Source organism: Macaca mulatta, chromosome 1 (assembly GCF_049350105.2).
Source record: "Macaca mulatta isolate MMU2019108-1 chromosome 1, T2T-MMU8v2.0, whole genome shotgun sequence".
NCBI lineage: Eukaryota > Metazoa > Chordata > Mammalia > Primates > Cercopithecidae > Macaca > Macaca mulatta.
This window is the reverse complement of record NC_133406.1, coordinates 203308583-203331349: the sequence shown is the minus strand read 5'-3', so window position 1 is coordinate 203331349 and position 22767 is coordinate 203308583. Positions and strand designations below refer to the sequence as shown.

The 22767-nt window shown below is 53.5% G+C and overlaps 1 protein-coding gene and 1 long non-coding RNA gene across 6 annotated transcripts in view; one reads left to right on the top strand and one right to left on the bottom strand.

Moving 5' to 3' along the window:
• LOC106997818 (uncharacterized) overlaps positions 1-6089 on the bottom strand; it is a 106036-nt gene extending 99947 nt beyond the window's left edge. Inside the window, exon 1 of the long non-coding RNA XR_013403982.1 lies at positions 5612-6089. This is a non-coding gene — a long non-coding RNA (uncharacterized LOC106997818). The remainder of the gene's footprint in view (positions 1-5611) is intronic.
• ZC3H12A (zinc finger CCCH-type containing 12A) lies at positions 5951-15783 on the top strand. Of its 5 annotated transcripts, none has more exons than XM_015135655.3 (6): positions 5951-6094; positions 6889-7372; positions 11722-11861; positions 13027-13261; positions 13852-13958; positions 14157-15783. In XM_015135655.3, the coding sequence occupies exons 2-6, from the start codon at positions 6924-6926 to the stop codon at positions 15029-15031; spliced, it is 1806 nt and encodes a 601-aa protein (XP_014991141.1). In that variant the 5' UTR covers positions 5951-6094; positions 6889-6923; the 3' UTR covers positions 15032-15783. The 5 variants fall into 5 exon arrangements, with proteins under 5 accessions (XP_014991141.1, XP_001111465.1, XP_077819291.1 ...); XM_001111465.4 differs by having other exon boundaries at positions 5968-6094; positions 6886-7372; XM_077963165.1 differs by having other exon boundaries at positions 5978-6094; positions 13772-13958.
• Positions 15784-22767: the final 6984 nt, after the last annotated feature.

The following is a 22767-nucleotide window of genomic DNA, read 5'->3' as shown; positions in this document are numbered from 1 at the left end:
CACTGAGCTGAGATCGTGCCACTGCACTCCAGCTTGGGCTAGAGTGAGACTCCATCTCAAAAAAAAAACAAAAAGAAACAAAAGATTTAGCCTAATCAATCTCTGTCTCTCTATGAGACCTTCTAGCTCTGGCAGTCTGATTTGAGGGTTCAGATACAGGGAGAAGGGGTAGCAGCATGAGGGTTGGTTGAGAGAGAAGAAGAGGAGAGACAGGAGCTGGCCAGGGCTCCACAGACAAAAAGGCTGCAAGTTTAGACTTCGGATGCTATCTCCAAATAGGATTGTCCTCAGACACAGGATGCAGACCAATAGAACTGAACAGAGATGGTTGGCCTATCACCAAAACACCAAAACACACCATCTGTAAGGCCCATAAAATTATATATATACACACACACACACAAAAAAAAATATGGTAAATATATATAATATATGGTAAATATATATATGGTAAATATATAATATATCGTAAATATATATATATCTCTTCTGAATTTTGGAATTAACTTTAGGTTTACAGAAGAGTTGTGAAGATAGTGCAGAGTTCCCGAATACCCGTCCTCCAGTTTCAGTTTCCCCTAATGTTATCTTACATCACCCTGGTACATTTCTCTTGGTAACTATATATATGTATAGTTACCAAATAAACTTCTGAATTCGGGGTTTTTGTTTTTGTTTTTTGTTTGTTTGTTTGTTTGAAACGGAATCTCACTCTGTCGCCCAGGCTGCAGTGCAGTGGTGCAATCTCAGCTCACTTCAATCCCTGCTTCCCCAGTTCAAGTGATTCTCCTGCCTCAGCCTCCCAAGTAGTTGGGATTACAGGTGTCCACCACCACGCCCGGCTAATTTGTGTATTTTTAGTAGAGACGGGGTTTCACCATGTTGGTCAGGCTGGTCTGACCTCAGGTGATCCGCCTGCCTCAGCCTAATTTCTGAATTTTGGAATTAACTTTAGGTTTACAGAAGAGTTGCGAAGATAGTACAGAGAGTTCCCGAATACCCGACCTCCAGTTTCGGTTTTCCCTAATGTTATCTTACACCACCCTGGTACATTTCTCAAAACTCAAAAATCCCACATTAGTCCGTCATTAGTAACATAACTGCAGACCTTATTTGGATTTCACTAGCCTCTCTGTTCCTGCTCTCTCTGCTCCACGACATGACCTAGAGTGACATCCTGCATCTAGGCAGCATGTCCAGTGTCCTCTGGTCCATGGCTGTTGCTGTCTTTCTGTGCTTTTGATTTTTTTTCTTTTTCACAATGCTTTAATTATTTCTGTGCTTCTTACAACCTTGACAGTTTTGAGGAGTCCTAGTCAGGTATTTTGCAGAACATCCTTTAATTTGGGTTTGTCTGATCTTTTTCTCTGGGGTTATAGAGTTTTAGAAAGAACACCACAGAGGTGAAGTATCCTTCTGGTCATATGTCATGGTGTGGATGGGGCAGAGTTAGCTACATGATAGCCACTAGACTTATCACTGGTGATGTTAACCTTGAGCCCTTGGTTAAAGCGGTGTCTGTAGGTTTCTCCGTTGCATAGTTACTATTCTTCTCTTTCCCTACTCTATTATTTAGAAGCAAGTCCTGAGTCCAGTGTACAGGAAAGGGAAGGGAAAGGAATAATTAAGCTCCACCTCCTAGAGGAGAAAGAATCTGCATTCATTATTGGAAATTCTTCTGTAAGGAAGACTTACCTCTTCTCCCTCAGTTGGTTATTGTTTATAACCAACAATTTCTTTAAATCGGGGCTGGGTGTGGTGGCTCATGCCTGTAATCCCAGCACTTTGGGGGACCAAGATGGAGGATTGTTTCAGGCCAGGAGTTCACGACCAGCTTGGGCAACATAGCAAGATCTCCATCTCCACAAAAAAATTTTTAAAATTTGCCAGGCTTGGTGGTGCACAACTGTAGTCCTAGCTACTCAGGAGGCTGAAGCAGGAGGATCGTTTAAGCCCAGGAGTTCAAGGTTATAGTGAGCTACGATCATGGCACTGCACTCAAGCCTGGGCAACAGAGCAAAACCCTGGCTCTGAAAACAAAAAAATATATATTTATATCAGTATAAATATTTATTTATACTTTGGGTTATAATTCAGTATTATCCTATAATTTATTCCCTTGCTCATTTGCTCCAGCTTTGGCCATAGGGAGCTCTTCTGGCTCCTGATCTCTTTGACGCACTCCCATCCTTTTGCGTTTTGAGTGCTTCCTAACTCCCTGGCACCACAACACACTCCCGGCTCATCTTTTCCCTGTCCCAGCCCTAAAAAGTCAGCCATCTCTCCAAGGAAATAATGTATTTTTAAAACAAGCTCTCCAATTATCTTGTCAATAGTCCAAATACATTGCACTGCATTTGAGTGCATGATTTTAGAAAAAAGAGTTAATTTGTTCAGTTAGCATTTAAAACACACATTGATTTTTGTAGCCCTGCTGTGACATGTCTTTTTGAAATATACCAGGAGTCTCAAACATGGGAGGGATCTGGTCCTTTATTCACTTCCAGGAGGCCTTGCTGAATTTAAACATCACCTCAGCAGCACTCTGCTAAGGCTTGAGGGCAGCCGGCCCAGCCTTTCTACAGAGGTAGCCCAGTTCCCGGGTCCTCCCTAAGCTGAGCTGCCCAGTGAAGCAACTGAAAGTCAAGGTCATTTCTGGGACCTTTCCCTCTCCAACCTCACCTCCCAACCCCCCACCACCCTCAGGCAGTGACCAGTCCACACGCTTTGCAGACCCCACCTAGGCTGCCTGGGCACAGGCAGATAGATGGTGGGAGGCCAGGCAGGCTCCAGGAAGGAAATTACCCCGTCCAGCTGCCAAGACAGGCGTATGAGAGGCGGAGGGGTTTGTGTGGGCTTGGCCTCAGAGGATTCCTGGGGATTAGGGCCAAAGTTTGCAAAATCCAGCTGCAAATGGAGCAGGGGTTCCCCGAAGCAGCCCTGGGTTCTGCAGAAGAGAGTCAGCTTCTTGGGAAGGAACATGAGCCGGAAAACAGTGAGACTGTGGCTCTCTCTGGGAGGGCAGGGAGCAGCATGACTCATCGCCTGGTCCTGCTGGCTCCTACTGGCACAGGGCTGGGCAGCAGAGGGTCTGGGAGCAGGAGCAGAGTCTGGTCTTGTTGCAGCTCCAGAGGAGGTCCCAGGCTGGCAAAGACAACCTAACACATTGGGACATAGGCAGGGTGTTGTGGGGACACTTAGGAGGGTACAACCAGCATCAAAGGAGTCTTGGCTGGCCTCACAGAGGACATGACATCATCCAAATGATGAATGGAACTGGCTAGCAAGCAGCTGGGTGGCAGGGAAGGAAGGATACTCTGAACCAAAGAAGAAGCAGAGCAGAGGCCCGAAAGTGTCTGCAAGGCACTGGCCTGTGCCTACCACCCAGTGAGCACTCTATAAATGGGAGGCATTATCTCCGTGATTGATTAGTATTGTCATTATCATTATTAACCTGGACACATCACTTAATATTTTTACTATCGTAAAGGTAGTTACTATAGCAAATAAATGCTTAACATAACTGAGCTCGGCCGGGCGCGGTGGCTCAAGCCTGTAATCCCAGCACTTTGGGAGGCCGAGGCGGGTGGATCACGAGGTCAGGAGATCGAGACTATCCTGGCTAACATGGTGAAACCCCGTCTCTACTAAAAATACAAAAAACTAGCCGGGCGTGGTGGCGGGTGCCTGTAGTCTCAGCTACTTGGGAGGCTGAGGCGGGAGAATGGCGTGAACCCGGGAGGCGGAGCTTGCAGTGAGCCGAGATCACGCCACTGCACTCCAGCCTGGGAGACACAGCGAGACTCCGTCTCAAAAAAAAAAAAAAAAAAAAAAAAAAAACATAACTGAGCTCTTCTCATCTGTAAAAGTGGCTTTTGTGAGGTTAGGGGTGCGGCCAGCACTGTACTCAGCTGGAGTGACAGCAAGCATGTGAGGCGCCCAGCAAGGGATGTGAGCTGTACATGGCAGGGGGCCTTGTGTTTCCTCTCTCCTCAGGTTGCCAAGCCCCTGGAGCTGCTGTGCCTGGGGGGCACAGAGAAGGGAACACTTTGGGGTCTTCAAAGATGAGCAGGCAACAAAGCAGGAACACGGCTAGGTAGGGGCAGGCAAGCCCCGAGGAACAGCCTCAGGGCCCAGCTAGAGACGCACATGCCTGCCTCCCTGAGGTCTTTGGTGGCCTCCCAAACAAGCAGGTGTGGATGGGGAGATGGACTGCCTTGGAGAGAGCTACATGAGTTCCAGCTCCACCAGCCCCCAGAACCTGAGCAAGTGACTTCACCTTTCTGAATCTCTGAACATGCATTTCCTCCGCTGTACAACTGCATTAAGATACATACAAGAATATCCAAAGCACAGTCTTTCTAATAGAAAAAAAATCCTAGAAACAACATCCAACAACAGGTGAATGAATAAGTAACCAGTGGGATATTCATAAAACGGGACACTATTCAGTAGTAAAATAAATTACAGGTATGCAGGCAATCAAAATGGATTTTTGAAAATATAATCCTATATGAAAAAGGAAGTCACATAATTATGGAATGATTCCATTTACACAAAGTAAAAAACAGCAAAACTATACAATATCCCATTTAGGGATGCATACAAAGGTGGTAAAACTACAAGAAAAGCAAGAGAATGACTAGCACAATTAAAATTCAGGAAACTAGTTCTTCAGGATGTCGGGGGAAGGCTGTGATGGGGGCACCCAGAGGGCCTCAAGGTACTGGCACTGGTCTATTTTTTAAGTTAAGTGATGGATACATGGCTTTTTAAATTATTACTATTATCCTTTAAGCTGTACATGTACAGTTGTGTCTATGGTGTCTTTTATAATAAACAAGTATTTATTATAACACTAGCACTTATAGGACACATGCCTATGATGAAGTAGAGAGAATGTAAGAAAGGACTGGCACATGGTAAGCACTGATGGCATGCGGCTCTGTCCTCCAGCGTGTGGGCCCTGTGTTTTCTCTCTCTCTCTCTCTCTCTCACACACACACACACACACTGGAAGCCAGGCTCCCCTCTGCCCTCAATCACCCGTGGTTCACAAAACGGCAAATAATAGGAGCACTAGAATAGGAGCTCTCCATCCTGGTTCGAGTCTTTCCAGCTGGGGCAGTTTAGCCTTTGCAGAATTTCTCAAGGGTAACATCAGCATAATGACCTCTGTCTGTAAGCTCGCGAGTAGCTACAGTGAAGTGTTGTGCTCATGCGAGAAATCAGGTCTGACCTGGGAAACTAAAAGCATCTTCACGGAGCAAGGGTGTTCCTCCAGTGGGGGCGGTCAGTGAGTTCTGCGGTGTGGGTGACAGAATTCTTGTGTGGACACTCATGTGGTGATTGGGGTAAATGGCCCTCTTTTGCCTGGTTTTCTGCCTCGGTCATTGTGCATCTGCTGGTTGAACCTGCCTTTCGGTCCTAGTAAGGTACAGATTTCAGGAAAAGTGTACCTGTCCCTGGGGGTGGCCCACCTCTGTGTGATGGCTTCAAGCACAGCGTGTCTTGAGGGGGCCTGACTCCATCTGGAAAGGGTCTGTCTGGATGTACCTGTCTTTATAACCATGGACCTGCCTCCAAGGTGCGTGGACCAACCTCTGTGTACCTGATTCACTCGATGCGCACCTGGCCGTAGCTTCATCAGGCAGGGTGTACCTGTCAAGTTCTTAGGTCCGAGCGTTCGCGGCTTTACTCGTCCTGGACGCACCTCGGTCAGTGCGTCCCCGGCAGGTACGTGTACCTGGTTCAGTCCGTGCTTATCTTGCGCGTTCGGGCCGCTCAGTGTCCCGCTCGGAGCTCATCGCCGCCGCGGCCTTGAGGCGGCGTCCCCAGGACCCTGACGCCCTGGTTGGCCCCGTCCGGCGCGCAGCGGCCGCGGGGGCGGGGCCGCGACGCGAGGGGCGGAGCAGGAAGGGACTCGAGGCCCCGCCCCCAGGGCGGTTCCGGACGGCCCCGCCCCTTGCCCGCTTCCGCGTCAGCGCTTCACCACCACCTGCCCGCGCGCCGCCCCATATAAAGGAGCCGCTGGCCTTTCCCCCGGGATTCGGCCCCATGGAGACGCCGCCGGCCGCGGCTGGCGCTCGGCGGGGTGAGGCGCGGCGGGGCGCGGGCCTCGGCGGGGAGGCGGCAGGGAGCGCTCTGGCGGGGTCCGAGCCGAGCCGAGCCGAGGGGAGGGGAGGAGTGGGGAAGGGCGGGGTCCTGTTATCCAGCCCGCCGGGCCTCAGTACCCCTCCAACTTAGCCCAAGTTGAGAGAGCCGGAGAAGAGCACCGGATCGGGGACCGAGCGGGCTCGGGTCTCGGGCCGGGACAGCCTCGGCGTCACCAGCTCCCGGCAGCCAACCAGAGTTTCCCAGCAACTTTTCTCCCCGCGGGTCACCCCGGAAACTTGCCCTCCCCGGCTCCGGGAGTCCGGCCACGGGCCTTGCGCTGCTTGGGCCTGAGCTCTGAGTGCTGGACGGGTGGGCGAAAGCGATGGCCTCAGTGGGGAAGCCCCGGGCCTCGCGACGCACTTCCAACCCCAAGATTCCATCTGAAAACCCCGTCCCGCCTTCTGGGCCCCCTGGGTTGGCGTGGGGATTCGAGTCTTTCCAGCTGGGGCAGTTCCAGTCTTAGTTCAGACTAAGTTCTGATCTTCGAGCCACCAGCTAACAGCTGGATGACCTTGAGCAAGTTTTTAATGTCTGTGGGTCAGTTTCTCCCTTTATAGAATGGGAATGGGAATGGGAATGCCTAGCTGGGAGAGCTTTTGAGAGGACAACCTGAACTAATAACATGATGTAGTGTGTAGTGCCACCCATCCCTCATCTGCTGGGTGTGGTGATGGGAGGGAGGGTGGGAGAGAGCGCTATTCCCCGTCCCTAACCCTGTTGGTTGTTCAGTAGGAGCTGTGGTGTGGTGCCTTCCAGGAGTCTGAGCTATGAGTGGCCCCTGTGGAGAGAAGCCTGTCCTGGAAGCCAGCCCCACCATGAGTCTGTGGGAATTTGAGGACAGCCATAGCCACAGCCGTCAGGGCACCCCCAGGCCAGCCCAAGAGCCGGCAGCTGAGGAGGCCTCGGCGGTGGAACTGCAGATGAAGGTGGACTTCTTCCGGAAGCTGGGCTATTCATCCTCGGAGATCCACAGCGTCCTACAGAAGCTGGGCGTCCAGGCAGACACCAACACGGTGCTGGGCGAGCTGGTGAAACACGGGACGGCCACCGAACGGGAACGCCAGGCCTCACCGGACCCCTGCCCTCAGCTCCCTCTAGTCCCGCGGGGTGGGGGCACCCCTAAGGCTCCCAACCTGGAACCTCCACTCCCAGAGGAGGACAAGGAGGGCAGTGACCTAAGACCAGTGGTCATCGACGGGAGCAATGTAGCCATGAGGTAAGTGTCGCTTCTGTGGCCGAGACACATGAGGTTCGCATCTCTCTTGTGGCCAGGACACATGGAAGGATGACTGTCTGCAGCTCTGGTGGGCTGGAAGGAGTGACTGTCTTCTTAGGGACTGGTCTAGAGGGAGGGAAAGCCTTTTATGAGGCTTGCCTAGGGTCGTGCTACTGGTGACAGAGGCAGGGTTCCAGCCCAGGTCCCTCTGTCCACAGAGCTCGCCTTATGCTGTGGGTCCCTCCCTGAGGCCAGCACTGTCTCGGCTCCTCTTCTGTAATGTGAGGCAGGGCTGTAAAGGGGACCAACCCTTGGGCAGCAGCTCACTCACCCTCTGAACCTGATCTCCTCAGGTGGGTGTTGTGAGGAGGGGTTATGCGGATCCTGGAGAGGAGCAAGCGTTCGGGAACCAAAGTAGTGGTAGTAGGCAGTGGTAGTAAGCAGTTGTTGTTGTTGTTATTTCAGGGGCTGGGCTTCTGAGGCCTTCTTGTCTCAGACCTAGGCTCCCACAAAAACAGGTCCAGCGACTATGTCCAAGAGTGACCTCAAGGCTAGGTCCAGTTTTACATGGGTTGTGGGCCAGTGGCCTAATACTCTGGCCTCAGGTGAGCTGCGACTTGGATCCCCACTGATTCAGCTGAAGCAGCCTGGGCTGGACTGGTCTCTGGAGGTTCCCCGGGGCCAAAGCCAGGACTCAGCCCCCAGTGACTCCCACCCCCATCCCCAAGCACAGGAATGGGGTGGGAAGGTAGGGGCAGAGGGGGAAGCCAGGGCTGCTGCTGACCTTGGGGAACCCAGACTTCTCCTGTCAATCCAGGCCCCACCCTCCGGCCTAACTTTTTCCCAGTTCCCTCCAAGGCAGGCTGATGAGTCAGTGTTGGGTGGATGGCTCACAGGGAAAAGTTCCTGTTGGCATGGATGGGGAGACCCCAGACACGGGGTTGGGAAGGGCTGCTTTTCTGGCTGCCCCGAGGGAGCTCCTAGGTGGGCTACCCAAGGCTGGCATGACATCGGCCTCTGCCCTCTCTGATTTGTGGCCCCCGTGGGACAAGTTCACTGTCCAGCTGGCCCTGGCCCGGCTCAGCAGGCATGCAGCTGAGGCCTCTTCCCTCCTTCTGTCACCTTCAGGCCAGTCTTCCTCTCTCTGACTTGGGCTGAGCCTGGGTGGGAGGCTGAGAAAATCCAGTTTCTATGCCAAGAGGCAGCAGGTTACAGCCTGTGCTTCGAGATTAGGGGGGCTCCCTCTCAGTGTCCAGCCTCATGTGGCTGGGCTAGGAGCTAGGTTGGATCTGTGTGACTCCTTCCTCTGGAGGCGTGGGCCAGGAGCGGCTGAGCCCTGGGAGCAGCCGAGTGCGGTGTGTGTTTGTATCCAGAAGGAGGAGGGACATGGGAGGAGGGGCTGTGATGTTGGGGGGTGCTCAGAGGAGCCTGCTCCTGAGAAGCAGAGCTACGCACCCACCTCGGGGGTTTCTGAGCTGGGGTAGTGGCAGGAGGGGAATTCCAGCCTCAAACTTCCTGTCTCAGCTGCTACTCGGTTCCTGCCCCGGCCACCCTCCTCCCCAGGGGCAGGCGGGCTAGCCCCCATCCATCATATGCAAATTATGGGGAAATTCACCTCTGTTTCCTTCTAAGGGAATTTTTCTCCACTCACCAGGCCCAGCCCAGGCATATCTTTTCACCTGGGGAGGCTGGCCCAGCCCTGCCCTCTGTCCTGGGGCAGGAGCAGTCTAGCTGGAGTCTTCTACACACACTTCCTATCAGTGTCTGCTTCGCCAGGCTGGGGGACCCTGACCTTACGGGCAAAGAGGACTGGGGTGGGGGCAGGGATGTCTGGTTTTCCTGTGCCAGCAGCGCTTCCTCCAGTGCAGTGAAACAGACTAAAGCTAGCTGTAGGGGGGCACTCCAGGCCTCATGTGCTGTACCAAGAGGGCTCTGATAGCACCCACTGATCACAGTTTTTCCATCTGCTGAGGGAATATTCAGGTGCTAGGGCTGCTGAGGACCGACTTGTCCCCAGGCAAGATTTTCAATGCCCAGAGGCAGTGCACTGCCCTGGGAGCCCTGGCATCCCATTAGTTCCCAAGGCTCCAAGATACCAGCCTAGGATCACGTGCCCGGAGGGAGGCGGGTGGGTGGATACATGCGCACACTGCATACCTGAGAGAAGGAGCTGGGCCTGGGGTGACCCAGCTGCCACGGTTTTGAGAGGCAGGGCAGAAGGCCCAGGGAAGGGGATGATGTGATGGGGGAAGCACTGGGCATTGTGAAGACACAGACCAGGGACCTGACCCATTGTGGCAGGTCAGGGAAGGCTTCTCAGAGGCAGTGACATCTCACAAGCATTTTGAAGGAAGAGCAGGAGTTTGCCCCCAGCATTGTTTCTCCCTTTCGCCGCCTGTCTCTTAGAACACACTTTGTTTAAACTTAATTTTGGGAGCTTTGTTCTCCCAAATAAATTCTGGGTCTTCTGTTAGAGACAGGAAGGCAACCAAGTGGCCCAGACCTGGGTTCCAGTTCTGAATGTCTCTTACCACTAGCCAGGTGACCTTGGACGAGTCCCAGAGCCTTTCTTTCCTTCACAGTAGCAAGCCCTGTAAGAATGAAGCCATATATCTGGCTGCCAGTGGGAGCTCGGTGCCTGCGAATCCCTGCTCATTCCCTGTGATCAGGGTCTGTCTGCCTTTATACCTACCTGAGCATTAATGTACAGGGTGGTGATAGGCACAGGTCCTGGGCCTGCATCGCTGTTCCACCGTTACTGCTGTGTGACCCTGGTGACTAAGCTGCCTTCTCTGGACCACAGTTTTCATCTGAAAAACAGGGAAGGGGATGATGGTGGTATAGTGCCCTCCTCACAAGCTTGCTGATGATTCAGTGTTAGGTGCTTAGAACAGGGCCTGGTTCACAGCTCTCAGCAAATGGGAACTTTTCTTATAAGCAGGCTGGCAGATGGGGCAGGGGGACCAGGGGAGGATGAGTGCTGCCCTGGGCTGGACTTTGTCTCCCCTACAATTTAGAGACCTTCAGACCCTGGTGCCCCAGCCTTGCCCCCAAACAGCCTCCATGGCCCCCAGCTGCCTTACCTTCTCTTAAGGCTCCAGCTATCACCCCTTACCTCCCCCACTCCCATTAAAGACACCCACAGGATGTGGTCGGCCCTGGACTTGCCTCTTTTGCGTAACATTTATTCTGTTTTATTTGCCAAATATGAGAGTCTAAGCTGTTCACTGAGGGGGCAGTGAGAGGTGGGGCTGCTGGTCCTAGGAGCTCTTCCATGACACTTAGTGTTACCTGGGAGCCCCAAGCCCCAGTCCTCCGTCCCCCAGGAAATCCAGCTGGAACCCCTACTTTGCAGGGCCATCTTTGGCCTGAAGCCACCAGGAAAGCTGACTGACCCGTCTTAAGGACACTGCAGACTGCTGGGCCCGTTTTCAGATAGAGGAATGGAGAGCTGCAGCAGCCCAGGAGCCCCGCCAGGCGCCCTTCTGGGTGCAGCCACCTGTGGGTGGGGTACGGCCTGGTCTGAGACCAAGGCAGGGCCCGTGCCTCACTCAGCTGTCCTTACTAAGAGTCCCCCGGCGTCTTCCTGATGGTCTTTCAGCCTTGGGGTGAACAGGCGTTTGGGGGGATTGCCATCTTGGGAGGAAAAGCAGTATCCTTTCACTTTCAGACTGAAAGGGGAGCCTGCTCCACTCTGGCACTTTCTGTCCCACACTGAAGGCTGGAGTCGCCAGCCCCTTCCCCTTTGCCCTTCTCAGGCCCCAGTCCCTGAGGTGTGTGTGAGGACTGAACTTTAATCCGGAACAATCTGGTTTCTCCTCAGTCAGCCCAGCCGGTGCTTCCCCCGCCCCCACCCATGCTGCAAGAGGCGAGGGAGGGGTGGTGACTCAGTGTGCATGTGTACGTCTGTCCCTGTGGTCCCGGCAGCTCGCCGGGTGGGGCAGGAACCAGAAGTCTCCCGGCACCTTTCCCCCACCCCCAGGTGTGTTGCAAGTGGCCTGGCCCTCCCCCACCGTGGGGAGCAGTGCTGCCAGCTTCCTGGGCGCTTCCTCACTTTCAGGAGATGGAGCCTCAGGGAAAGTCCCAGCGGGGCCTGGCCATCCTGGAGTTGTGGGAACTGGCACTGGGAATGGAGGCCTTGGCCTTGGGCCCCACCTGCAGAGGGCCAGGGCCTGAGCCCTGGGGAAAGAGGAAGGGGCTGGTGATTCCAAAGGGGAAGGGGCTGCTCACCACCACCACCAAAGCCAGGGCAGGGGTGGGGTATGACAGCCCCCCTCCTCCTGCTCAGGCCTAGGGGGTGGCAGGCTGGCCATCAGTGTGGGCTAACCCTGTCCTCCTCTCCCTCCCAGCCATGGGAACAAGGAGGTCTTCTCCTGCCGGGGCATCCTGCTGGCGGTGAACTGGTTTCTGGAGCGGGGCCACACAGACATCACAGTGTTTGTGCCATCCTGGAGGAAGGAGCAGCCTCGGCCCGATGTGCCCATCACAGGTGAGTGCTGCCTCTGGAGGTGGGATGGTCTTACTGCCCCAGCAGCCCTGGTTCTCCCCAAGAGAGACCCTCTGGGAGTGGCCTAACTTCTAGAACTCAAGCAGGGACCAGCATTTCTTTTCTCAGTTTTTTCTGTCCTTAGCAACCTGCTCTGAACAGTGGTCATTGGAGGTCACCTTGTCTAGTCTTCTGCCTCAGATGTGGGGCCCCTCCCTTATCCTACTGGTGGGCGGGTCGCTCTTTCAACCTCCCCAGTGGTAGAGGGGCAGTGCCACATAGTGGTTAAGCCTGTGGGCTCTGAGTCAAGACAACCAGAGTTGGAATCCTGGCTCTGTCCCCTCCTGGCGCCCTGGCCTGGGCAGGGATCTCTGTTAGCCCCGCTCCACGTGCTCCTCATCTGAAACATGGGGTCAGTGTCGGCGGGGGGTGTTGACAGCAGCTCCTTCCTCATGAGATTGTATAAGTTAACACATGGTTAAGTGCTGAGAAGAGTACCTGGCACGTGGTAGACGTTCAGTGTATGTTAGCTGTTACCACTGTTCTTGCAAGAGCCCCCAGCTTTTGGAGGTAAAAACTGAATCCGTTTCTCTAGAAGTCTTGAGATCTGGGGGCAGGCTGTCTGGGGCTACAGGCTCCAGGAAGAGGGGCCCTTTCCACTTGCTCACATCTGTGTCCCTGTGGTCCCAGCAGCTCCCCAGGTGGGGCCTGGTGAGTGGCCTGACCTTTCCCCACCATGGGATTTAGCAACCTTGTCCTGGCAATGCAAGGGACAGAGCCAAAATACTTCTCCCACCCCAGAGCAAGCTGGGGCTCATTCACGGACCCCTCAGAACAGGCTGGATGAAAGCCAAAGCCAAGACCACATCTGGCTTGAACAGGCCTGATGTCCAGAGAGAGAAAAGGAGCAAGGCCAGCTCTGTGCTTGGAGCCTTTGCCATGCAGGCCCTGCCACCTGTGCTCAGATGTTCTTGGTCTTCAGGCAGCAAACTATGCCGGGCCAAGGGAGGGGCTGGGGTGTGGAAGAGGCCTCGGCAGAGCTAGTTCTTGCCCCTGTGACCTTGGCGTTAACACCTCCTGTGTATGGCCACCAGCAGGTTAGGGAGCCCTGTAGGCCTGGCTCTGAGTCCCACTGGGCCCTGACCTGTGTGTGCCTGTCACCTCCCAGACCAGCACATCCTGTGGGAACTGGAGAAGAAGAAGATCCTGGTGTTCACACCATCGCGGCGCGTGGGTGGCAAGCGGGTGGTGTGCTATGACGACAGATTCATCGTGAAGCTGGCCTATGAATCTGATGGGATCGTGGTTTCCAACGACACGTACCGTGACCTCCAGGGCGAGCGGCAGGAGTGGAAGCGCTTCATCGAGGAGCGGCTGCTCATGTACTCCTTCGTCAATGACAAGTATGTTCCTCCCAGAGACCCTGATGGACTTGGGGTCCACAGGGGAAGCCAGAGATGCCCCTGGCAGGGGTGGAGCTGGGGGCTGGGCTCTGCGAGGCCCTGCAGCCATGGGAGGTTGTGGTCTTCGCTCCAGGCAGCTTTTAGAGTGAGATGGACAGCTCACCACATAGGCAAAATCAGACCAGGACCAGGCAGGCTGTAGGGTGGAGAGAGTGGCTAATTTGGGAGATAGAGCCGTAGCACTTATGAGGGGATGTGGTTGGGGTTCCAGGTGGCCTCTCTACGAACCAACATGGCATCTCTCGAGCAGAGGCCATGGGCCAGTGGGTACGGGCTGCCATCCCCCCGACGACCTCAGAGAGTGTTCCCCTAAAGGTGCCCATGGGCTGTGGCCCTCTAGACCGGGGATCCCTTTCTCCTCCCTTGGTATGATCCTACCCAGAGAACAGTTTTAGGGGGTCCTGGACAGGCCCCTATTTTAGGTGTCGCTCTCCTGTTCTTCCCAGCAAGGCTTGCCATCGGCCCCTTCTCAGCAATTAGAAGTCCCTGCATGGCTCCCACCTCCAGAGAGTTCTTTGCACCCTCTGCAGGTTTATGCCTCCCGATGACCCACTGGGCCGGCACGGGCCCAGCCTGGACAACTTCCTGCGTAAGAAGCCACTCACTTTGGAGCACAGGAAGCAGCCGTGTCCCTATGGTACGGAACCCAGCCTGCCCTCCCCGGCCCTCCTCACTCCTGCCCTTCCTCTCACCTGTCTGCCTATGCCCTGTTTTCCTCTTGGGGACCTCTACCATTGGACCACCCAACCCCATTTCCTGTGCCACCCCTTCCCTGCTCTCTCACCCCTGGTTCTGAAGTGCCTCTGCTTAGAGTCCCTCTTGATTCCTCTTCCAGGGAGGAAATGCACCTACGGGATCAAGTGCCGATTTTTCCACCCAGAGCGGCCAAGCTGCCCCCAGCGCTCTGTGGCAGATGAGCTCCGCGCCAATGCTCTCCTCTCACCCCCCAGGGCCCCAAGCAAGGACAAAAGTGGCCGGCGGCCTTCACCTTCATCCCAGTCCAGTTCTCTGCTAACAGAGAATGAGCAGTGCAGCCTGGATGGGAAGAAGCTGGGGGCCCAGGGATCCCCAGGGCCCCGCCAGGAGGGTCTAACACAGACCTATGCGCCATCAGGCAGGAGCCTCCCACCTAGCGGGGGCAGTGGCAGCAGCTTCGGGCCCACGGACTGGCTCCCGCAGACTCTGGACTCACTCCCATACGTCTCCCAGGATTGCCTGGACTCAGGCATTGGCTCCCTGGAGAGCCAGATGTCGGAACTGTGGGGGGTTCGAGGAGGAGGCCCTGGTGAGCCGGGCCCACGCCGAGCCCCTTACACGGGCTACGGTCCCTATGGATCTGAGCTCCCAGCCACTGCGGCCTTCTCTGCCTTTGGCCGGGCCATGGGTGCTGGCCACTTCAGTGTCCCTGCCGACTACCCACCTCCGCCCCCTGCCTTTCCGCCTCGAGAGTACTGGTCTGAACCGTACCCACTGCCCCCACCCACACCAGTCCTTCAAGAGCCCCCAGTACAGAGCCCAGGGGCTGGCAGGAGCCCATGGGGCAGGGCAGGCAGCCTGGCCAAGGAGCAGGCCAGCGTGTATACCAAGCTGTGTGGTGTGTTTCCCCCACACCTGGTGGAGGCCGTGATGGGGCGCTTCCCGCAGCTCCTGGACCCCCAGCAGCTGGCTGCCGAGATCCTCTCTTACAAGTCCCAGCACCCCAGTGAGTAAGCTGCCCGTGGCTGGAAAGGGCAGCACCCCCAGCCTCCACGGGCTGTCAGGCTGGGCCTTGGGCCATCGAGCAGCCCATTCCCAGCCCTGAGGCCCACCCCGGAGACTGGACAGAGGGAGGATTCAAGTTGGGAAGGAAACCCACAAACCAAAGATACTGTAGGATTGGTTCTGGCCCATGCAGCACCTCTAGCTGTCTGCCTGAGTGGGTCAGAAACGATCACCCTGTTGATACACATTGTATCTCTGTAGTTTAAGGAGACGCTGCCGGTAACGGCGTCAGTCCATGGCTGAGGCCCAAACCGTCTTTTCTCTCGGAGGGTGGGGAGAGAGGTGGGGGCAGCAGAGGCCTGGGCTGGGTGCCCTGTGCACGCCACCCCACTTCCGCCCTACCCCTGGGACGTTGGCCTTGGCTGGCTAGTTGGGCACTGTGTGCCCGCCCTCCAAGGGCCTCCTCTATGCCTATGAGGCCTCATCCGTGCTCTCGCTGGGCATGTGGCTTCATGTCAGTAAGCAAGATGCTTCTTAATAACCTACCTTCTGCCCCACTCTGTTCCTTATCCCACTGCCCCTGTAGGGGTCAAGGGCCCTCTGTCTACACTCTCTCCTCCTCCTCCATCCTCTATTCAGAGTCATCTCGCCCTTCCCCACAGGTGGGGGAACATGTGTATGTGTACACATGTAAATTTTAAATATTTTAAGCAGAAAGTCCTTACCTCCTGTAATACATCAATAAAGTACAATCAATGCGAGCCCTTTCAAGAGGTGATTGTCTTTGTTACGCTCAGGGCGTTGGGCTGGCCTCTGGGTGAGGAAAGGTCAGCAGGTGTGCACCCTGACCTCCTTCACCCCAGGAGGAAGCCCTTCCACACCAGCTCCCTGACCCTTCTCTGGAAGGAAGATTTCTAACATTCACCAGGAATGCTTAGCCCCTTGGGGATGGAGCATCTTTCCCGAGGCCTTGGTCTGGGCCTTGTTAGGAGGGGCCCATGGACACACGAGTGGGCAGGGGGCAGTTAGGCTGCAAAAGTGTAAAAGGGCTTGGAGTCTAGTTTTATCTGCAAAAAGAAATCTTATTTACAATATACTTGGGCTTCTATTTGTTTTGTGGGACAGGAAGCTAAAATACCAGACTGTCCAGTTCATTATCAGCCACTTGGCAATGCTGAGTGACTTGCCCAAGGCCCCACAGAGCAAGGACAGACTGGGGCCTTGAGTCCTGGTTCTGGTCCCCAAACCAGGGGGGACAGGAAGGGTGGGTCTGGACACTAGTTTGCAGCAACCCAGGGCCCCGCAGGGATGGGGGAGGTAAAGGTACCCTCAGCCCCACCCCTTACAACTCTCCTAGGTTTCAACATCCACAAAGGAATCCTTCCAGGCCAGGCATGTTGGCTCACGCCTGTAATCCTAACACTTGGAAGCCAAGGTGGGCGGATTGCTAGAGCTCAGGAGTTCGAGACCATCCTGGCCAACACAGGGAAAGTCTATCTCTACAAAAAATACAAAATTGGCTGGGCGTGGTGGCATACACCTATAGTCCCAGCTTCTTGGGCTATGTAGGAGGATCACTTGAACCTCAGGAGGTAGAGACTGCAGTGAGCCATGATTGCACCACTATGCTCCAGCCTGGGTAACAAAGTGAGACCCTGTCTCAAAAAAAAAAAAAAAAAAAAAGGAATCCCTCCAGCATAGCAGCTTAAAGGACCACCCTACCTACCTGGTCAGCAGCAGATGCCCAGCAACCCCACCTGCCAAGCCCCCTCTGTCTCTGCACACCACAGTGGAGCTTTAGGCTGCCTGGAAGAAACAGAGTATTCTCACCCCTCTTCCCATCCCAGCTGCCAGCTGGCCATAGCCTTGGGAGTTCATACTTGCTTACTTCCTTCTTGACCAGAGCTGAACTCTGGGCCATTTGCTGCTTCTGCTGTGTGTGGGGAGGGACGGGCAGTGGGTAGCGGGTCCTGGCTGGCTGTGCCGTGCCTGGAGGTCAAGTCTGGCCTTGCTGGTTCACTGACAGGCACCAGTAAGGGTGGCAGAGCCCACGTGGCATGTGCCTGCGGGGCTGGGATCTGGGGAGGACTGGTCAGTTCCATGCCCTGCTGGTCTGAGCTTGCATCCTGTGCTTTCTAGGCAGGCTTAGATGCAGGCCTCTTAGTCTGCCAGGCAGAGTGACGCCGAGGCTACCAGGCCCAGTGCCCTGTTTCTGTTTCTTTCCCACGACTTTGGCTCTAACTCCAAAGCTCTCCCCATCACCTCCTGCTCCACTGCCCATTCAAGCAGCTTAGGTAGGTGGTATTTGCTCACAGGGCCTCAGTCTCCCCACCTGTAAAAGGGATACGATGGTCCTTGCCTCTTTCTAGATTTGAGAGGAGAATAACTCAGTTCCTGTGAAAGGAGGGGAGGGAGGGGCCCTGGATTCAAGCGCCCATCACTAGCAATGCAGCCCTGGGCAACCCACTTCTCTCTCAGAGCCTCAGCTTCCTGCCTCTTCAGAGGCAGCTTCCCTCAGAGAGGGGGACAGGGATGGAATGTGACTTGTGTGTGCTGGAAGAGATCAAACTCTGGGGAGCTGCCCCAGTGCTCTTTCCTCCTCTTGTTTTCCTGGTTCCAGGAGCCAGAAGCTGATGGGGAAACCAGTGAGTATGCAAATTCCAGCACTATTGGGAAATGATCCCAGGGAGCTCACAGAGGACAGTCTCCTGCCTGCCCTCCCCCACACCCCCGCAGGCCCCCCACCTTGCCCTTGGGCTCTCACCAGCGGGGGCCGAACCCTGAGTTTCATTGAGTTCTGTCTCGCACACATGGGTTAACCCCTCTTGGAGTGAAGCCAGGGTGACTATGGCCAATCTGTCCTCAGAAAACCTCCAGCCTCCCTAGCAGAAAGCAAACGAGCCCACAATGGGATGAAAGATCCCTGCTCTGGATGTCCCAGCCCAGTCCCCATCCCACTTCTGTAGAGTGGGGGAAAAACTCAGCAGTCCCTAAAGACCTGGGACCTAAACTAGGAGCAGAACTTTAGAGGTCTAGGGGAGCAGCTCTCCAATCCCCTTCTCCCCCGCAGTGCTGCTCATACCCCCCATCGTTGTAGTCTCCTGCAGGTGGGGGACAGGTGGTGTCTGGGAAGGGGCCAGTACTCCTCACTGCAGCTGCCACTTGCCTCCTCTTCCCCCAACAAAGTTCTCGGCCCTCCCTTCCCCATGCCTCCTGGAAAAGCCAGCATTTGTCTTCTGTACACAAAAGGGAAAGACCCCAGCCCTGAGGGAGGTGCTGGGCAGGACTCTCCCAAGACAAGAGTGAGTGAGCAGCAGAGAAAGTGGGACTTGGGGGGCATATATCTAGGAGCTGCAGGGAAGGAGGTGATGCAACCAGCCTGAGTCCTGGGCCCAGCTGGTCCCTAGAGACACTTCCCCAAAAGAAGGCAGCCCAAGGACCCTAGCACTTTTGTCCCAGGGTTTCTCAAGCCCCTGGCTTTTTTTTTTCTTGGACCATAGCAGAGTGGGTGGAGTAGAGGGTGGCAAGGGCCTGTTCTGGGGACCTCCCAGTTCATGGGAAGGGTGTGGGAGATTTGGCTGAAAGAGGCAGGAAGTCGGGCCCTACAACTAAGGAAACCCAAGCCATCCCAGGCCATGGCATGTAAATCCTTCCGGCTAGTTCCTGAAGGGGAGGCGGCCCCAGGCTGTCATCCTGAGGTGTGGCCTCATTAAGCTCCTCTCAAGGCAGCTGCTGGTGATCTAAACTGCTCATCCATTTAAGAAATGTCAGCAAAACGAGGTGGGAGGAAAGGATCAGGCGCCCCACCCCACACTAAGTTGGGCACATTGCTGGGAAGTCAAGTCACTGGGAATGGTGTAAAGGCTCTAACTGGCTGCTCCCAGGCTGCTTGTGGAGCCGTGCCTGCCACCTGCTGGCGCTTCCTGATACTGCTGCCTATGGAACAGGGGCCTGCCTACCAGCTCTGGCCTGGAAATGAAGGGCCTGGAGACAAAGATCTTCCAGCAGGATCTGAAAACAGTAATTTAAGGAGACTAACATGGGAAGTAAAGTGCTAAGGCAAAAACAGGGAATTCTTAATGGCATTTGCACCTCCATCCTGGAAAGAAACACCAGAGGTCACTGTCATGCCTTCTACAAAGTGTAAAGTTCTAGAAAGTTCCAACTGTTCCAGGTAACAAATATCCCAAGAAAAACTCTCAGGAACTGAAGGAATAAAAAGGAAAGGAGAAAAAAATATAAACATTCTTTTTTTTTCGAGACAGGGCCTTACTCCATCTTCCAGGCTAGAGTGCAGTGGCATAATCACAGCTCACTGCAGCCGCGACTTCCCGGGTTCAGGTGATTCCCCCACCTCAGCCTCCCGAGTAGCTGGCACTACAGGCATGTGCCACTATGCCTGGGTGATCTTTTGGTATTTTTGTAGAGATGGGGTTTCACCATGTTACCCAGGCTGGTCTTGAACTCCTGGGCTTAAAGCAAATCCGCCTGCCACAGCCTCCCAAGGTGCTGGGATTTTAGTCATGAGCCAACACGCCCAGCTATTTTTTTATGTTTGTTGTTTTTTTCAAGGAATCTTCTTTTTCTGGAAACAAAGTCACTCTGTCATCCAGACTGGAGTGCAGTGGCATGATCACAGCTGATTGCTGCCTCGACTTCCAGGGCTTAAGCAATCCTCCCACACCACAGCACCTGGCTAATTTATTTCTTGTAGAAACAGGGTCTTACTTTGTGGCCCAGGCTAGTCTTGAACTCTTGGGCTCAAGCAATCATCTCACCATGGCCTCTCACCATCCTCCTGCCTTGGCCTCCCAAAGTGCTGGGATTACAGGCATGAGCCAGCATGCCTGGCCTCACTGCTGAAAATTTATCCTACAGGTACTTACTTGCAAAATGATGCATCTAGGGCTATTCACTCTGACACTGTCTGAAACAGCAAAAGATGAGAAACAATATTAATGCAATCAACAGAGGACTGATTAAGTAAACTTTGGTATACACACGCAATGGAATATAAAGTAGCCAATAAAAATAACGAGGCAGTTGTACATGTGGAACGTTTTCTGTGCTAGAGTGCTAGATGAAAAAAGGAGAGAACAGTATGCTACCATTTCTGTGAACAGACGCATGCATGTGTGCATACTGCTCATACGTGTACAAAGGTCTTCGGGAAGGACACAATGGAACTCTGGGGTTGCCTCTGGGAAGGGGAACTGACAGCTGAGGGACAGGAACACTTCCTTTACCCTGAATATACTTCAGTGCCATTTGAGCACATGCTATTTGCACGTTGCTACAGTCTGAATGTTTATGTCCCCCCAAAATTCATAGGTTGAAATACCCCCAAAGTGATGGAATTAAGAGAAGTGGCTTTGGGGTGCTTAAATCATGAGGACAGAATGCTCATAAATGGGATCAGTGTCCTTATACGGGCCTGAGGAGTCAGGTGCGGTGGCTCACTCCTGTAATCCTTGCATTTTGGGAGGCTGAGGCAAAAGGATGACTTGAGCCCAGGATTTTAAGACCAGACTGGGCAACAAAGTGAGACCCTGTCTCTAAAAAAATAAAAATAAATAAAAGAGCCCTGAGGCCAGGCCTGGTGGCTCACATCTAGAATCCCGGCACTTTGGGAGGCCAAGGCAAGGAGGGTCACTTGAGCCCAGGAGTTCAAAACCAGCCTGGGCAACATACCAAGACCCTGCCTACAAAACATTAAAAAAAAAAAAAAGCTAGCCAGGTGTGGTGACACAGACTGTAATCCCAGCTAACTGAGAGGTGGAGGTGAGAGGGTCACTTGAGCCTGGGAAGTTGAGTCTGCAGTGAGCTGTGATTGTGCCCCTGGACCCTAGCCTGGGCAACAAAGTGAGACCACGTCTCAAAAATGTTTTCAAAAAGAGGCCTGAAGGAGCTTGTTCTCCTTCCACCATGTGAGGACACAGCTAGAAGGCACCATCTGTGAACCAGAAAGCACACCTTCACCAGACACTGGCTATTGCTGGTGCCTTGATCTTGGACTTCCTAGTCTCCAGAACTGTAAGAAATGTTTGTTGTTTATAAGCCATTTAGTTTATGTTTTTGTTATAGCAGCTCAAACAGACTAAGACACATGTATTCAAATTAATAAGATACTTTAAAATCTTCCCATCCCCACACCTAGGATATAGAAATAAGTTATCAGGGTGGGGGTTGGGAGCTGAGGAGGGGGCTAGGGGTCTCCAAAGTTTATTTTCTGTACACAAACGGTAAAAACTCGAAGCATATACATCCCCAACATGTATACGCTGTTAAACTATGATAACTGCCACTTTTACAGATCAAAAACGATTATCAGCAGTTTCTTGTGGTTCAACCTTTTATTTATAAATTAATGACCTACATGTACTAATGAACTAATACTGATGTATATATATAATACATTCAAAGTGAAAAACTAAATAAGGCTGAGCCTGAAAGTGAATATAAACCAAAGGCCTAATCTTTTCTTCCCACCCCAACCCAGCCATCCTGTGCACCCTCTTCCCCTTGGAGGCCACTGCCCTAAGTGAGAATCAGCATCGACTCCACCACAGCCGACTTCAGTGGTGACAACTTTTAATCAATAGAAGCAATTTTTCAAAGTGAAAACTGTTTCAAATCATGAAGCTTATCACTTAGACAATTCAGACATGATAATGCTCATTTAGACAGACACAGGTATGAAAATTCCAATCCCTTCTTTTCACTATCACTGTATCTGACACACACATCACCTCCCTAGGCACTATGACACTATCCTGGGAGAAGCAAATGTGTACAAAGAAGTACAATCCTGCTCTCTCCCCACACTTCACATAAACCAGTATAGTGCTCCTGTAGTCAGGGTTTCAGATGTCAATTTTCTGTTTTTTTTAGAGACAGTGTCTTGCTATGCTACTCAGGCTGTAGTTAAGTGGCCATTCACAGGCATGATCGTAGCGCACTGTAGCCTTGAACTCCTGGCTTCAAGCAATCCTGCAGCCTCTCAGCCTCCCAAGCAGCTGGGACTAAAGGTGCATATCACCACACCCAGCTTGATGTGAATTTTTTAAGCAATAATGCCTCATTGGGCTGGGTGCGGTGGCTCATGCCTGTAATCCCAGCACTTTGGGAGGCCGAGGCAGGTGGATTACGAGCTCAGGAGTTCGAGACCAGCCTGGCCAATATGGTGAAACCCCGTCTCTATTACAAATACAAAAATTAGCTGGGCATGGTAGCTCGTGCCTGTAGTCCCCGCTACTCGAGAAGTTGAGGCGGAAGAATCGCTTGAACCCGGGAGGCGGAGGTTGCAGTGAGCCAAAATCGTGCCACTGCACTCTAGCCTGGATGACAGAGCGAGACTCCATCTCAAAAAAATAAATAAATAAAATAATGCCTCATTAATTTGGAGTAAGGCTCGGGGGGGGCACAGAAGACAGAATAAATGCAAAAACTAAGTCACAGAGTGTTTCAAGCTTAGGCTCTTTAACTTTCAAGCTTAGACTATTTATCATTCATTTTAATTACCTTATTTACTGCACAGGTCAAGATGTCAAGAATACTCTATATTGTCAGATGCCATGGTTCACGCCTGTAATCCCAGCACTTTGGGAGGCTGAGGTGGGTGGATCACCTGAGGTCAGGAGTTCAAGACCAGCCTGCCCATCATGGCAAAACCCCGTCTCTACTAAAACTACAAAACTTAGATGGGCATGGTGGCGCATGCCTGTAGTCCCAGCTACTGGGGAGGC

Excerpts from the sequence above, each read along its gene's own strand:
- ZC3H12A (XM_015135655.3), top strand. The coding sequence starts at position 6,924 with ATGAGTGGCCCCTGTGGAGAGAAGCCTGTCCTGGAAGCCAGCCCCACC. Across the intron at positions 7,373-11,721 it reads GGGAGCAATGTAGCCATGAG|CCATGGGAACAAGGAGGTCT; the intron begins GTAAGTGTCGCT and ends TCTCCCTCCCAG. Across the intron at positions 13,262-13,851 it reads TACTCCTTCGTCAATGACAA|GTTTATGCCTCCCGATGACC; the intron begins GTATGTTCCTCC and ends CACCCTCTGCAG.